This window comes from Mesoplodon bidens (assembly GCF_964165515.1).
Source record: "Mesoplodon bidens genome assembly, chromosome: 13".
Classification (NCBI taxonomy): domain Eukaryota; kingdom Metazoa; phylum Chordata; class Mammalia; order Artiodactyla; family Ziphiidae; genus Mesoplodon; species Mesoplodon bidens.
In genome coordinates this window covers 63,030,557-63,048,089 of record NC_138169.1, presented here as the reverse complement: position 1 = coordinate 63,048,089, position 17,533 = coordinate 63,030,557, and the positions used below count along the sequence as shown (strand labels likewise).

Below are 17,533 nucleotides of genomic sequence, written 5' to 3'. Positions count from 1 at the left end.
CCAGAATCTAGGAGTCACGTGGACACCCCTCTACCTATCAGCACTCCCTTCCCACCCATATCCAATCAATCTTGGAGAGTCGTGGAGAGGATCTCTTCTAAATAACTCTCAGATCAGCCCGGTCAACTTTGTCACCACTCAGCCCTTCCTTACTGCACCTTGCTTAGTGAACCAGTCTTGTCTCCCTGCTCCAGGCCCCTGAAATCCAATCCATCCTCCAGCTTTCCCCAATTAACTCTTCCAAAGGTGGCCGAGTCACTCCCTCACTTCAACCTGTCAAGCTCCCCACCGATCCCAGATCTGGTCTGAGCTTTTCATGGGATTCACAAACCTTCACTGTCTGCTCAGCCAGCCTGCATAGAATGTCCCCCTGGGCCCCAGTTTCCAGAATGCTCCACACACTCTCCTGTCTCCAAGTTTTTCCAAGCCTTTTCTCTGCATCTGTGCACATACGCACATAGGAAATACATAGTGCTGCTCTGTGGTTTTAACTTTTTACATAAAAGGCGTCATCCTATATGCGTGCTTCTTGCAGGCAATGGGGTATCGTTGAAATCTATCCATCAGGAGAGTCAACACAGATGTTGTTGTCTTGTTCTTTGTAACCACTGCACACATAACATTCCACACACGACATTGCCATGGTTATTTACCATTCCGTAAGCACTGTGGACACCGAGGTGGGTCCCAGTTTTCCACTGTAAAAAATTAAGCATCCTTGTGCACATATGAAGGTGTCCCCCCAGGACAGATGCAGAGTGGAATTGCTGTGTCGTAAGGTGTACCCATTTTTGCTCTAATGGACTCAGCCACTTGCCGGTGCCCCAAGGCCTGCACAGGCCTATACCAGCCATCAGCATCACACCATTCACCTGCACTTTCCTCAGCCCGCAGCCTGCCCTGCCCTGGCTGCTTAGAAGGCCCAGCCCCCCAACTTCAGCTTAATGCCTCCACCTGGCAAGTCTTGCCAACCCTGCCCCTAGTCCTCACGCAGGTGGTTGTTCCCACCACCTGGGCTGTCCTGAGGAGGAGCACAGGGTGTCCTATCATCCCTGGGTTCCCAGCACTCAGCACAGTGACTTAGCATATCTTTCAGAAGGGAAGTGGGTGTCATTCAGGGTCACCTCTCCCTCTTTCCCCTCCCCAGGATTCTGCCAGCTGTGTTTTGACCCCACTTCACCCAAAGCCTAGAACTCCACATCTCACTGAGCAATCCTAAAAGAATGCAAGCCCCCAAGAGTGCAATGTCACATCACTAAAGATATAATCAGGGACACAGAGAAGGGCCAATGTCACACCTCTGACAAAATCCCTCATGAACCCACAGTCCAGGTGATATGCCCTGTGCTCTCCCCAGCCTGGCCTGGCCTCCGCCACAGCCTCTCCCCTCTCTGCCTGCACTCCTGCAGCCTGACCTGGCTCCTCCAGCTGCCAGCCTCCCCTGGGAATTTCAAGCCCCCCTCTCATTATTCAGAAAGATTTCACCTCTTCCGTAGCTCTTACCATCCAGCCTCCCACCTGACCTCAAGCCAATACTCAGCATAACTAAGGATGTCCAGGTACCAGGCTGAGCACCCCACTCACACAGCTCGTCAGGGTCCATATTCCAAACACCCACAGGGCTTATCCCAAGAGGAGGTGGACTGCAAAACGGGGCCATTGTGGAAGCGAGGCCTTGGAATACCAAACTCTCTGCGTTAGGGATTTGGGCCTGGAGGGCTGCTGGCTAGAAAGGGTCTGTTCAGCCCAACAACTGAGGGGGATGGAAGGTACTGGCTGGATGGGGTTGGAGTGGGTGGAGGTGGGGAGTGCCCCACCACCCAAGTCCACACATCTGGACTCCCCAGGCCGACACCTTCATCATCGAGGCTGCTGACCTGGGTGTCATCTACAAGATCAAGCTCCGTCATGACAACACCAAATTGTGTGCAGACTGGTACGTGGAGAAGGTGGAGATCTGGAATGACACCAACGAGGACGAGTTCCTGTTCCTGTGCGGGCGCTGGCTGTCCCTGAAGAAGGAGGATGGGCGGCTCGAGAGGCTCTTTTATGAGAAGGTGCGTGAAAGGCAGCCGGGGGCTTGGTTCAGCCATGGCCTGTTATCCTCATACCTGGGGTGGCTCAGTGGAACCCAGGGTGCCAGAGGTGTAATGGGCCTGGGTTGTGCTCCTCCGGACAGGAGTACACTGGGGACCGGAGCAGCAACTGCAGCAGCCCCGCTGACTTCTGGGAGATCACCCTGAGCTCCAAGATGGCAGACATCGACATCGCCACCGTGACAGGGCCCATGGCGGACTACGTTCAGGAGGGCCCAGGTAAGTCAAGCAGAGAGCTCATCAGAGGAGGAGCAGGCACATGGATATGTTCCAACTGTTCTTGGACAGGCCATGTGTTGACCCCATCATCATTTGACCTACATTTAACACTTTGTAATTTACACACAGTTTCCTCACATGTTGTCTATTTCCATCCCCACAATAGCCCTGTGAACTGAGAGATGTTTGTTGACCTAAAACAAATAGATCGCCAGTCATTTCTCCAGTGAAAATGGGTTTATTCAGGATCAGCAGAGAATTGCAGCTTGGAGTCTGCAACCAGGGCAAGCTACATGCAATTCCCCATAGAGCAAGGGAAGGAGAACTCTTTTATAGAGGAGAAAATGAAGTTGGGAGGGCTGTAGTAAACAAAGAGTCCGTGGCTTTTCACTGGCTGAGTTGTTGCCAGGAGAGAAGAGCAGTCTTTCTTCTTCCTGTTGAGCTCTGTCTGTTGTCACAAGGCCTGAGAGCTCCCCCTTCTGGTCTCCTGACTCTATTTAATTGAGGTTTCTATTTATTAATTTTTTACATTTTCTCCTCTTGATCAAGACCTTTCTATGAAAGTATCGCTGATCAAGAGTCAGGTCTTCTGGTTTCAGCAGCTTTTTGTCCCTTAATGTCAGGAAGGGCCTTCCCTGGGTATAGTGTCCCATGTTGGAGAGAAAGTGCACAGACTGGACTCCTAATGAGATCATGTTTGAGTAACAAGGAGGGGTAGGAGAGAGACCTCTGAAGCATTTTTTTTAAATCCAAAGTCTATGTTACAAAGATAATAGACTCTGGAGATCATCTGAAGTGTTATGTCATCATCGAAGGTTTGGAGAGAAACTTCTGACAGACCTGATCTGGATATCTTGGGAAAGTTGTCTCATCAAATATTGTCTGCTTCAATTCCAGGAAATATTTACTTTCATGTCACAGATGATGTGTAAGTCCAATCAGGATTTGGTTGCCTTCTTTGTCACATGAATCCAAGAGTCTGTTCCCTGGAGTTTGGCAGCACAAGTGTTGGTTAGCAGTACTTGATAGGGGCCTCTCCCGCAAGATTGAAGATAGTCTTTCCGGAGATATCTTTTCCAATAGACAAAATATCCAGGTTGTAAGGTGTGATGCTTAAGGTCTTTGTCCCCAGAGAGCACGCTGTGAAAAGATTGCTCTACAAAAAAACATGATTATTGTTAACAAAAGCGGTATGAGAGGATCTCTCCTTTTATTGGCTGTGGATCAGAAAAAGCAGAAGCCAAGAGCTTTGGGTGTCCTGTGACTATCTCAAAGGGCGAGTGTTTGTGAGTTCCAAAAGGAGTGGATCTAAGATTTAGAAGGATCAATGGCCAAGCTTCTGGACAAGGTATGTGGAGGGTTTCTACACATGTTGCCATTGAGTCTTAATAAGGCCATTAGTGCACGTGACTAAACCAGAGCATTGAGGGTGATAAGCACAGTGAAGTAAAACCAGCCAAACAGTGCAGACTTGTCAAAGTACCTGACTAGCAAAATGAATTCCTCAATCACTATGAAGTTCGAGAGGAGTTCCTCAGGTAGGGATAATCTTTTCCAAAAGGACTTTAGCCACAGAAGAGGCAGTAGCCTGTCTGCAAAGGAAGGCTTCAGTCCAGTGTGAAACAGACAGACCATGACTGAAAGGTATTTATCTCCATGAGACAGAGGAAGTTGTATGCAATCCATTTACCAGACCTCAAATGGTCCATTAGGAAGTTTAAAATGTCCAGGGGCAGTACAAACAGGCTTCCCTGAGTTGTATTTCAGATAAGTGGAATGGTGAGGTCACTTTTTGTGGCCTTGTTCATGTTTCCTCACTAATACTGATTGACGGGTGCTGTCTTTCTGCCAGTCGACCAATGGCTTAATGCATGTACAATGGTGATTAGTGGGAATTTTAGATCTCTAGTAGGACTGGGCTGTTATTTGGCCCCAATCAGAGCTTTCTCTTTTTATCAAACCAACAACTGTTGAATTTTCAATCTTGTTTTTCTTTCTTCTGAGGCCAATTGTTGGGCTTCTCTAGCCAGTTTCGCTGTGTTATCATTGGGGGGGAAATATCCCTTTGGACCATGACAGAGGTTTGACTGCTTTCAGTACCCCTAAGGTCAGCATTCTTTGCAGAAATGTCAGCAAGGTGATTTCCCTCAGCTTCCAAAGAGTCAAGTTTAGAATGCCTCAGAACCGTATCAACAGCTAAAACGGTGCCTCCAATACTTCCTGAACATAGGGGTCATTTTAAGTTTTATTTCCACTGGAAGTAAAGAAGCCATGCTCTCCCCACAACATTCCAAAATCACAAGCTATTCTAAAAGCATATCTACTATCAGTATGAATATTGACAGTTTTGTCCTTGGCTAAATTACGAGCTCGTGTAAGATTGTAACCTACTGAGATCACTTTTGAGTAACCATATGAACCACAGGGCTGAAGTAGCCATAGGTAACAACCTCAAAAGGAGTTGCAATAGCATACCCAGCACAATATTTGTCCTTGTCACCTTCTGAATAAGAACTATCAATGAACCATGAGAAGTCAACGGTACCCAAAAGAATTTCCTGAAGATCATCAAGAGGAGTCAGGAGGTGACCCATCAGCATTAAGCAGTGGTGAGGGACTTCATCACAGAGAGAGAGGAGAAGAGTAGCCAGGTTAAGGTTATTACAACGTAAAAGAGTTACGTGGGGACTTCCCTGGTGGCACAGTGGTTAAGAATCTGCCTGCCAATGCAGGAGACACGGGTTTGAGCCCTGGTCTGGGAAGATCCCACATGCCACGGAGCAACTAAGCCCGTGCACCACAACTACTGAGCCTGCACTCTAGAGCCCACGAGCCACAACTACTGAGCCCACGTGCCACAACTACTGAAGCCTGCGTGCCTAGAGCCCATGCTCTGCAACAAGAGAAGTCACCACAGTGAGAAGCCCGTGCACCACAACGAAGAGTAGCCCCTGCTCGCCGCAACTAGAGAAAGCCCGCGTGCAGCAACGAAGACCCAAAGCAGCCAAAAAAAAAAAAAAAAAAAAAAAGTTATGTGAGGAGCAGTTAACAAAAGGACTTCATAGGAAGTGAGGTGGCTGACTTAGAAATGTTGAGTATGATGAGAATTCAGGAGGGCTTCTACTTCATGAGGTAAAAAATGGTTAAAGAAGATCCCACGATGATTTTCTCAGTAGCCCTTAACCAAAAGGGCAGTGGCTGTAATGGCTCTAAGGCGAGGTGGTATCCCAGTGGCACAGGCTCCAGTTGCTGGCTACAATGCCCTATGGGCCAATGGTGGACCCTGTGTTTTGGGGTAAATACCCCAGGGATAGCCTCTTCCTTTTCATATACAAAAAGGGAAAAGGAAATCTGATATCCATATGGGATGCCCAAGGGCAGGTGGGTTCATCAAACCCTCCTTTAAGGCCTTAAAAGCTATGTAACTGGTTCTTCCCATATAATATTAGTTCAGGGTTGTTATTGTTTAGTAAAACATACAGAGGTTTGGCCATAAGAGAGAAATTTGGAATCCAATTTTCACAATAACAAAGTAGCCCAAGAAAACCGAGCAGTCAGTGCTTAGTCTGGGGTTTGGGGAAACTTGGGACACCATGAAGTCTATCTGGAACTAGGTATAGCTCTTGTTCTGATATAAAATGCTCTAAATATTGAAACTAGGTTTGGACAAACTGCAACTTTTCTTTGGCAATCTTATATCCCTTCAAGATTAAAAGCTTTAGCAAGTAGACACTGTCTTCCTATGAGGAAGCTTGAGGAGAGAAAGGAAACAAATCACCCACGTATTGCAACAAAGTAGATCCCTAGGGAAATTTATATCATCCAGCTCAGGCTTTAGGATTTGTGAGAAATAAGGACTCCTAGAAAAACACTGAAGCATTGCTGTCCAGGGGAATTGTTTTTCTTCCCAAGTGAATGCAAAAAGGTATTGGCTAGCTTCATCAACTGGAATACTAATTGATGTACTGCATAAATCATTTACAGTCAAGAATTTGCTTCAGTGGGAATGAATATTAGTAACATTTGAGGTTTAGGAACAATAGGGTGTTGAGGGATAACTATTTTTTCTATTGCTCGAGGTCCAAGACGAACCTCTACCCTTGACCCTTAGGTTTTCTCACCAGCAAATGGGAGAGTTACAGGGGCTAGTACAAGAAATAATGAAGCCTTGAGCCTTGCAATCTTCTATTATTGACTTTATGCCTTGAAGGGCGTCTTCACTTATACGATGTTGATGAATTCTGAGAAGAGATTTCTGGGAATCTATTTGAATCTTGGTGGGAATTTTTGCCAGTATTGGTTGGAGGTTTTACCCTTAAGGAAGCTGGTAGCTGATTCAATAGGGACAAATCATCAGTGTTTCCAGAATCATCTCTAGTACTGTCAGAGATGAAACAAATAAAAAATGTCAAAGGGTCATTTAACTCATCTGGTTGGCTGCTTTGATGACTACTGTCAAGTTCTAGAATTATTTCCCCTTTGGGGGAGAAATTCCAACATGATACTTCTCTAAGAAGTCTTGGCCTAATAAATGGGAGTGGAGGAACAAAGGAGAAAAGGGTGTGTATTTCTCAAAGGGCCTAAACAAAAGGGAATAGGTTCAGAGACAGGAACCTCTTGAGGTTCATTAGAGATCCCCACTAGTTGAAGTGTTTTAGTACTCTGGGGCAGGGGCTGCTTGAGTAGGGGGGTTGAGCATTGGGAGTGTGGCTCCGTGACAGTTAGGACTGGGAGAGATTCATTCCCAACCTGGAGAAATGTTTCTCCAAGCTGTTTAAGAGGGAGGATTGGGAAGGGCTCCTGTATTTTCTGTGAGCCCTGTCACTGAGAACTGGGAGGACGTTGGAGGGCTGAAGGTGCCTGAAGCACTTGAATCTGTAGCAATCTCTTTTCCAATGTCCTGTATGTTTGCGATAATAGCAGAAACTAAAGGGTTTAGGTTTTGTTTAGGGGCCTTCAATTGTTGGAGGTGAAGAATAAGAATTTTGGTGGTCCTCCTTTTAGGTGGCTCATCTAGAGTGCGAGAGAGCTGGTGTGCCAAGTTAACTAACCTGGCGTGGACACAGTTTACCATTCCATCCTGGTTGTTTTTTGCTGAAGGGAAAGTTTCCTGTTTAGCTATTAATAAACACAGAGTTAAAAGCTACTCAGGTGGAATCAATAATCTGAAGTCAATTATTATAGTTATGAACAGGTTTATCAGACTTTTGTGTGCAAACCTGAATTTTGTTGCAATCAACAGGCTTTGGAAAAGCCTTAGGAATCACCCGATGAAGTCACCTAGTGATTGCCTGAGCCTGATCATATACCTCGTTTTATTGCACTTTGCTTTATTGTGCTTCACAGATATTGCGTTTTTTACAAATTGAAGGTTCGTGGCATCCCAGTGTAGAGCAAGTCTATCAGCGCCATTTTTCCAACAGTATTTGCTCATTTCCTTGTCTTTGTGTCACATTTTGGTAATTATTGCAATATGTCAAACTTTTTCATTATTATTATATTTGTTCTGGTGACCTGTGGTGAGTGATCTTTGATGGTACTATTGTAATTGTTTTGGTGTGCTACAAGCCTATATAAGATAGGTGAACCAATATAAGATAGTGAACTTAATCAATAAATGTGGTGCATGTTCTGACTGCTCTACCAACCAGCCATTCCCTGTCTCCCTCTCCTGTGGCCTCCCTACTCCCAGAGACACAACAATATTGAAACTAGACCAGTTAATGCCTACAATGGCCGCTTGAGTGGTCAAATGAAAAGAAGTTGCAAATCTCTCACTTTAAGTCAAAAGCTTAAAATGACTAGGCTTAGTTAGGAAGGTATATTGCAAGCCAGGACAGTCTGAAAGCTAGGCTTCTTGCACCAAAGAGTTGTGAATGCAAAGAAAAAGTTCTTGAAGGAAATTATTATAAACGTGCTACTCCAGTGAACACACGAATGATGAGAAAGTGAAACAGCCTTATTGCAAATATGGAGAAAGTTTTCATGGTCTGGATAGAAGATCAAACCAGCCACAACATTCCCTTAAGACAAAGCCTAATCCAGAGCAAGCCTTTAACTCTTCAATTCTATGAAGGCTGAGAGAGGTAAGGAAGCTGCAGAAGAAAAGTTTGAAATTAGCAGAGGTTGGTTCATGAGGTTTAAGGAAAGAAGCTGTCTCTATAACATCAGAATGCAAGGTGAAGCAGCAAGTGCTGATGTGGAAGCTGCAGCAAGTTATCCAGAAGATCTAGCTAAGGTAATGAAGGCAGCTACACTAAACAACAGATTTTCAATGCAGGCAAAACAGCCTTATATTGGAAGAAGATGCCATCTAGGACTTTTATAGCTAGAGAGAAGTCAATACCTGGCTTCAAAGCTTTAAAGAACAGCTGACTCTCTTGTTAGGGGCTAATGCAGCCAGTGATTTTAATTTGAAGCCAATTCTCATTCCCCATTCTAAAAATCCTAGGGCCCTTAAGCATTATGTTCAATCTACTTTGTCTGTGCTCTATAAATGGAACAACAAAGCCTGGATGACAGCACATCGCTTTACAGCATAATTTACTGAATATTTTAAGCCCACTGTTGAGACATACTGCTCAGGAAAAAAAAAAAGATTCTTTTCAAAATATTACTACTCATTGACAATGCACCTGGTCACCAAGAGCTCTGATGGGGATGTACAGTGAGATTAATGTTGTTTTCATGCCTGCTAACACAACATCCATTCTGCAGCCCATGGAGCAAGGAGTCATTTTGACTTTCAAGTCTTATTCTTTAATAAATACATTTTATAAGGCTATAGCTGGCATAGATAGTGATTCCTTTATTAGATCTGGGCAAAGTGAATTGAAAGCCTCTGGAAAGAATTCACCATTCTGGATGCCACTGAAAATATCTGTGATTCATGAGAAGAGGTCAAAATATCAGCATTAGCAGGAGTTTGAAGGAAGTTGACTCCAGCCCTCATGGATGACTCCGAGGGGTTCAAGACTTCAGTGGAGGAAGTAACTGCAGGTGTGGTGGAAATAGCAAGAGAGCTAGAATTAGAGGTGAAACCTGAAAATGTGTCTGAATGGCTGCAATCTCATGATAAAACTTTAGCAGATGTGAAGCTGCTTCTTATGGATGAGCAACGAAAGTGGCTTCTTGAAAAGGAATCTACTCCTGGTGAAGATACTGTGAAGATTGTTGAAATGACAATATAAGATTTAGAATATTACTTAAACTTAGCTGATAAAGCAGTAACAGGGTTTGGGAAAACTGACTCCAATTTTGAAAGAAGTTCTACTGTGGGTAAAATGCTATCAGAGAGCACTGCACACTACAGAGAAATTGTTCATGGAAGGAAGAGTCAATTGATGTGGCCAACTTCACTATGATCTTATTTTAAGAAATTGCCCCAGCTGCCCCAGGCGTCAGCACCACCACCCTGACCAGTCAGCAGCCACCAACACCGAAGCAAGATCCTCCACCAGCAAAAAGGTTATGACTCACTGAAGGCTCAGATGGTGGTTAGCATTTTTTGGCGATAAAGTATTTTTAAATTAAGGTATGTATTTTTTTAGATATAATGCTATTGCACACTTAATGGATTACAGTCTAGCATAAGCATAACTTTTATATCCACTGGGAAACCAAAAAGTTTATGTGACTCACTTTATTGCAGTATTTGCCTTATGGCAGTGGTCTGAAGCTGAACCTGCAATGTCCTCAAGGTATTTCTATAGTGAGATAGCAGGATGGCTTCCCAGTTGTGAGTCTAGATACCTTTCAGGATTTTCCCAATTAACAGTTTTCTTTTTTAATAAATTTATTTATTTATTTATTTATGGCTGCGTTGGGTCTTTGTTGCTGTGCGCGGGCTTTCTCTAGTTGCAACGAGCGGGGGCTACTCTTCGGTGCAGTGCGTGGGCTTCTCATTACAGTGGAGCACAGGCTCTAGGCGTGAGGGCTTCAGTAGTTGTGGCTCGTGGGCTCTAGAGCGCAGGCTCAGTAGTCGTGGCACACAGACTTAAGTTGCTCCGTGACATGCAGGATCTTCCTGGACCAGGGATGGAACCCGTGTCCCCTGCATTGGCAGATGATTCTTAACCACTGTGCCACCAGGAAAGCCCCAATTAACAGTTTTCATTCAGTGCTGGGCCTGGCCTTCACCACCAAGCATATTCACTGAACTGAATATCACCACTAGCTGATATGTCAGAGAAACCAGGTTGATGAGTTTGAATTACTATATTAAATTCCTTCTCAAATCTGTAAGGATCATTGGTTACTTTGGGAAAATCTTTGACTATGGATCAAAATTCAGCTTTATTCCAGGGAATAAAAGAAATTAATGATTTTGGAAGGAGGTGATCAAGATGGTGGAGTAGGAGGAGACCAAGCTCAACTCCCACCATGAACACATCAAAAATACATCTACAGGAGCTTTCCTGGTGGCGCAGTGGTTGAAAGTCCGCCTGCCGATGCAGGGGACACGGGTTCGTGCCCCGGTCCGGGAAGATCCCACATGCCGCAGAGTGGCTGGGCCCGTGAGCCATGGCCGCTGAGCCTGCGCGTCCAGAGCCTGTGCTCCGCAACGGGAGAGGCCACGGCAGTGAGAGTCCCGCGTAACGCAAAACAAACAAACAAACAAACAAAAAAGACATCTACACGTGGAGCAGTTCTCACTGAAAATAAACTGGAGGCTGGCAGAAAGACACTTATCAACCAAGGCTGTAAAGAAAGATCCACGTGGAAGTCAGGAAGGGAAGGGAATCGATCAGGTCAGGACCTGTGCCCTAGGAGGGGACACAGAAGAGGAGGGGCTGATCACACAGGCTCGGAGATCCTCCTTGGGGAGTGAGCAGTTCAAGTCACATACTGGACACCCCTGCCCTGGGGTCTGATGCCAAGGAGACAATTTCCCTTAACTGGCTTGAAAACCAGTGGGACTAACAGGAGGCTGTAAGAAACCTAGACTCTGCACATAGGCTTGCTTACTCCCAGGAACAAGGCAGAGGAAGCAGATTGACACATCCCAGGACTCCAGCCTGTCTCCCACACCGAGCACCCACTCCACCCCTCTAGCTCCAGTGCAGCTCCACTAGGGTGAAGGCTGTCATTGCCGAGGAGAGTGTGCAATTTTGTGGGGGACAGAGCCAGCTTGGACCTGGCACTTCATCTGAATAGGGTGAGTGTGACCATTACTGGCACTCACAGAGATGGTGGATCAAGAGCACGCTGGAGCTCTGACCGATGTACCAGGACCAGCCAGTGCATGCCCTGGCCCACACTGGGTGCCCACTCTGACCTATCTTGCTCCAACACTACTCCCCTCTTGGACAAAGGTGCTAATGCTGGGAGTGGGGAGAACCCACTTAGAAGGAATGGAACCAGTTTGGACCTGACCCTCAAGACTTCTGCCTCAGCACCCTGGGACCTGACCCCAACCCCAAGAGGGTGGTGTTGGCCACTGAGCATAGCAGAAGCCCTGGCTCATAACCGGCTCTGGCTCTAGGCTCTCCATCTCCAGCCCCACTTCCCACCAAGGTGATAGCTTCCAGCACACCCCAGGGGAAGACAAGACTTGTGTTGACTTCAGATCCAGCTCTCTCACCAAAGCCATCGGGCACACACAGACTGCATAGGATTGCTCCCACACAAGGACACCCCTTCAAGACTGGGATAGGTAACTGTTTTACCCAATTTCATAGAGACAGAGAAAGTTAAGCAAAATGTGAAGACAGAGGAATGTGTTTCAAATGAAAGAACAAGAAAGAAACTCTGAAAAAACAACTAATAAAACAGAGGTAAATAATTTACCAGATGAAGAGTTCAAAGCATTGGTAATAAGAACGCTAACTGACCTAAGGGGAAAAAAATGGAGAACACAGTGAGAATTTTAACAAGGAACTAGAAAATATAAAAAAAGAACCAATTAGAGCTGAAGAATACAATAACTGAAATGAAAAACACCTGAAGGAATTAACAGCAGACTAGGTGGTACAGAAGAATGCATAAGTGATCTGGAAGGTAGAATAATGGAAATCATCCAATGAAAACAGCAAAAAGAAAATCAAATTTAAAAAAATGAGGAGACTTTAAGGGACCTCTGAGAGAACATCAAGCACACTAACACTCACATTATAAGGATCCCAGAAGGAGAAGGGAGAGAAAAAGGTCAAAAATGTATTTAATGAAAGTATGGCTGAAAACTTACTGAACCTGATAAATGAAACAGATATCCAGATACAGGAAACCCTGAAAGTCCCAAACAACATGAACCCAAAGAGACCCACAGCAAGACATGTAATTACAATGGCAAAAGTTAAAGGCAAAGAGAGAATTCTAAAGGCAGCAAGAGAAAAACAGAGTCACATATTGTAAATCAACTATACTTTAATTAAAAAAAAAAAGTACCAGACACTGGGGAGAAAAAGAGTCACATACAAAAGGGCCCCCATAAGGCTATCAGCTGATTTTTCTGCAGACACTTTGTAGACCAGAAGGGAGTGGCATGATATCTTTGAAATGCTGAAAGGGAAAAACCTACAACATAGGACACTCTACCAAGCAAGATTATCATTCTTGCTGGAGAGATAAAGAACTTCTCAGACAAGCAAAAATTAAAAGTTCATAAATACTAAACCGGCCCTAAAAGAAATGTTAAAGGGTCTTCTCTAAGTGGAAAAGAAAAGACTGCAGAGACTTCAAGATGGCGGAGGAGTAAGACGTGGAGATCACCTTCCTCCCCACAAATACATCAGAAATACATCTATATGAGGAACAATTCCTACAGAACACCTACTGAATGCTAGCAGAAGACCTCAGACCTCCCAACAGGCAAGAAACTCCCCACATACCTGGGTAGGGCAAAAGAAAAAAAGAAAAAACAGAGACAAAAGAATAGGGATGGGACCTGCACCTCGGGGAGGGAGCTGTGAAGGAGGAAAAGTTTCCACACACTAGGAAGCCCCTTCAATGGTGGAGTCAGGGGGTGGCGGGGGGGAAGCTTCGGAGCCACAGAGAAGAGCACAGCAGCAGGGGTGCAGAGGGCAAAGCGGAGAGATTCCAGCACAGATGATCGGTGCCGACCAGCACTCACCAGCCCAAGAGGCTTGTATGCTCACCCACTGGGGCGGGAGGGGGCTGGGAGCTGAGGGTAGGGCTTCAGAGATCAGATCCCAGGGAGAGGACAGGGGTTGGCTGCGTGAACACAGCCTGAACGGTCTAGTGTGCCACAGCTAGCCGGGAGGGAGTGCGGGAAAAAGTTTGGAGCTGCCGAAGAGACAAAAGAGACCATTGTTTCCTGGTGCATGAGGAGAGGGGATTCAGAGCACCACCTAAAGAAGCACCAGAGACAGGCGCGAGCCACGGCTATCAGCGCAGACCCCAGAGACGGGCATGAAATGCTAAGCCTGCTGCTGCCGGCACCAAGAAGCCTGTGTGCAAGCACAGGTCACTCTCCACACCTCCCCTCCGGGGAGCCCGTGCAGCCCACCACTGCCAGGGTCCCGTGATCCAGGGACAACTTCCCTGGGAGAACACATAGGAGGACACACGGCGCACCTCAGGCTATGTCACACTGGCCTCTGCTGCAGCAATGTCACACTGGCCTCTGCCGCAGCAGGCTCGCTCTGCATTCCGTGCCCCTCCCTTCCCCTGGCCCGAGTGAGCCAGAACCCCCTAATCAGCTGCTACTTTAACCCTGTCCTGTCTGAGTGAAGAAAAGACGCCCTCAGGCGACCTACACAAAAAGGAGGGGCCAAATCCAAAGCTGAACCCTGGGAGCTGTGTGAACAAAGAAGAGAAAGGGAAATCTCTCCCAGCAGCCTCAGGAGCAGTGGATTAAATCTCCACAATCAACTTGATGTACCTGCATCTCTGGAATAACTGAATAGACAACGAATCATCCCAAAATTGAGGCAGTGGACTTTGGGAGCAACTGTAGACTTGGGGTTTCCTTTCTGCAAATAATTTGTTTCTGGTTTTATGTTTATCTTAGTTTAGTATTTAGAATTTATTATCATTGGAAGATTTGTTTATTGATTTGGTTGCTCTCTTCCTTTTTTTAATATATAGACATATATATATATATATATATATATCTTTTTCCTTTTCCTCTTTTTGTGAGTGTGTATGTGTATGTTTCTTTGTGTGAATTTGTCTGAATAGCTTTGCTTTTACGATTTGTCCTAAGGTTCTGTCTGTCTTTTTTTTTTAGCATAGTTTTTAGCACTTGTTATCATTGGTGGATTTGTTTTTCGGTTTGGTTGCTCTCTTCTTTCTTTCTTTCTTTTTTTAATTACTTTATAATTATATAATTTTTAATAATTTTTTATTTTAATAACTTTATTTTATTTTTCTTTCTTTCCTTTTTTTCTCCCTTTTCTTCTGAACCATGTGGCTGTCAGGGTCTTGGTGCTCCAGCCGGGTGTCAGGCCTGTACCTCTGAGGTGGGAGAGCTGAGTTCAGGACATTGGTCCACCAGAGACCTCCCGGCTCCATGTAATATCAAACAGTGAAAGCTCTCCCAGAGATCTCCATCTCAACGCTAACACTCAGCTCCACTCAACGACCAGCAAACTACAGTGCTAGACACCCTATACCAAACAACTAACAAGACATGAACACACCCCACCCATTAGCAGAGAGGCTGCCTAAAATCATAAGAAGGTCACAGACACCCCAAAACACACCACCAGACATGGACCTGCCCTCCATTTACATTTAAGGTAGTTATTGATCGTGGAGCTGGGAGGCCTATGGTGGACCAATGTCCTGAACTTGGTTCTCCCACCTCAGAGGCACAGCCCTCATGCCTGTGTGGAGCACCAAGAGCCTGTCGTCCACACAGCTCAGGATAAAAGGGAGCAAAAAAGAATGAAAGAATGAAAAAGATAAAATAAAATAATTTAAAAAAATAATTATTAAAAAAATTTAAAGTAATAAAAAAGAAAGAAAGATGAGAGCAAACAAACCAAAAAACAAATCCACCAAGGGAAACAAGCACTAAAAACTATACTAAAAATAAAGGAAAAAATTTTAAAAACGGACAGACAGAGCCCTAGGACAAATGGTAAAAGCAAAGCTATACAAACAAAATTACACACAGAAGCACACACATACACATTCACAAAAAGAGAAAAAGGGAAATATATATATATATCATTGCTCCCAAAGTCCACCTCCTCAAGTGTCCATCAACAGATGAATGGATAAAGAAGATGTGGCACATATATACAATGGAATATTACTCAGCCATAAAAAGAAACAAAATTGAGTTATTTGTAGTGAGGTGGATGGACCTAGAGTCTGTCATACAGAGTGAAGTAAGTCAGAAAGAGAAAAACAAATACTGTATGCTAACACATATATATAGAATCTAAAAAAAAAAAAAAAAAGAAAGAAAAAATGGTCATGAAGAACTTAGGGGCAAGACAGGAATAAAGATGCAGACCTACTAGAGAATGGACTAGAGGACATGGGGAGGGGTAAGGGTAAGCTGGGACAAAGTCAGAGAGTGACATGGACATATATACACTACCAAATGTAAAATAGATAGCTAGTGGGAAGCAGCTGCATGGCACAGGGAGATCAGCTCAGTGCTTTGTGACCACCTAGAGGGGTGGGATAGGCAGGGTGGGAGGGAGGGAGACAAAAGAGGGAAGAGATATGGGGATATATGTATATGTATAACTGATTCACTTTGTTATACAGAAGAAACTAACACACCATTGTAAAGCAATTATACTCCAATAAATATGTTAAAAAATGTAAATGGACTAAATGCTCCTACCAAAAGACATAGACTGGCTGTATAAACAAGATACCAAACAAGACCTGTATATATGCTGTCTCCAAGAGACCCACTTCAGATCTAGGGACACATACAGGCTGAAAGTGAGGGGATGGAAAAAGATATTCTATGCAAACAGAAATCAAAAGAAAGCTGGAGAAGCAATTCTCATATCAGACAAAATAGACTTTAAAGACTATTATAAGAGACAAAGAAGGACACTACATAATGATCAAGGGATCAATCAAGAAGAACACATAACAATTGTAAATATTTATGCACCCGACATAGGAGCACCTCAGTACATAAGGCAAATGCTAACAGCCATAAAAGGGGAAATAGACAGTAATACAATCATAGTAGGGGACTTTAACATCCCACTTTCACCAATGGACAGATCATCAAAAATGAAAATAAATAAGGAAACACAACCTTTAAATGACACATTAAACAAGATGGACCTAATTGATATTTATAGGACATTCCATCTAAAAACAACAGAATACACTTTCTTCTCAAGTGCTCATGAAATATTCTCTAGGATAGATCATATATTGGGTCACAAATCAAGCCTTGGTAAATTTAAGAAAATTGAGAGCAGAAGCAAGAAGAACTACAATCCTGCAGCCTGTAGAACAAAAACCACATTCACAGAAAGATAGACAAGATGAAAAGGCAGAGGGCTATGTACCAGATGAAGGAACAAGATAAAACCTCAGAAAAACAACTAAATGAAATGGAGGTAGGCAATCTTCCAGAAAAAGAATTCAAAATAATGATAGTGAAGATGATCCAGGACTTCAGAAAAAGGATAGAGGCAAAGATCGAGAAAATGCAAGAAATGTTTAACAAAGAACTAGAAGAGGGCTTCCCTGGTGGCACAGTGGTTGAGAGTCTGCCTGCTGATGCAGGGGACACGGGTTCGTGCCCCAGTCCGGGAATATCCCACATGCCGCGGAGCAGCTGGGCCCATGAGCCATGGCCGCTGAGCCTGCGCGTCTGGAGCCTGTACTCCGTGACGGAGAGGCCACAACAGTGAGAGGCCCATGGACTGCAAAAAAAAAAAAAAAAAAAGAACTAGAAGAATTAAAGAATAAACAAACAGAGATGAACAATACAATAATTGAAATGAAAAATACACTAGAAGGAATCAATAGCAGAATAACTGAGGCAGAAAGGATAAGTGACCTGGAAGACAGAATGGTAGAATTCACTGCTGCGGAACAAAATAATAACAAAAGAACAAAATGAAATGAAGACAGACTAAGAGACCTCTGGGACAATATTAAATGCAACAATATTCACATTATAGCGGTCCCAGAAGGAGAAGAGAGAGAAAGGACCTGAGAAAATATTTGAAGAGATTATAGTCAAAAACTTCCCTAACATGGGAAAGGAAATAGCCACCCAAGTCCAGGAAATTCAGAGAGTCCTATACAGGATAAAACCTACG

The 17,533-nt window shown here is 44.4% G+C and overlaps 1 protein-coding gene across 3 annotated transcripts in view; it reads left to right on the top strand.

Annotated features, from left to right (window-relative positions):
- The window catches only part of LOXHD1 (lipoxygenase homology PLAT domains 1), a gene marked incomplete at both ends in the record, with an annotated part of 203,543 nt that overhangs the window by 134,102 nt on the left and 51,908 nt on the right, over positions 1-17,533 (top strand). For all 3 annotated transcript variants that reach the window (XM_081252599.1, XM_081252598.1, XM_081252597.1), the window contains 2 exons: positions 1,848-2,057; positions 2,180-2,315. In XM_081252599.1, coding sequence (XP_081108725.1) covers positions 1,848-2,057; positions 2,180-2,315 — 346 coding nt within the window. The remainder of the gene's footprint in view (positions 1-1,847; positions 2,058-2,179; positions 2,316-17,533) is intronic.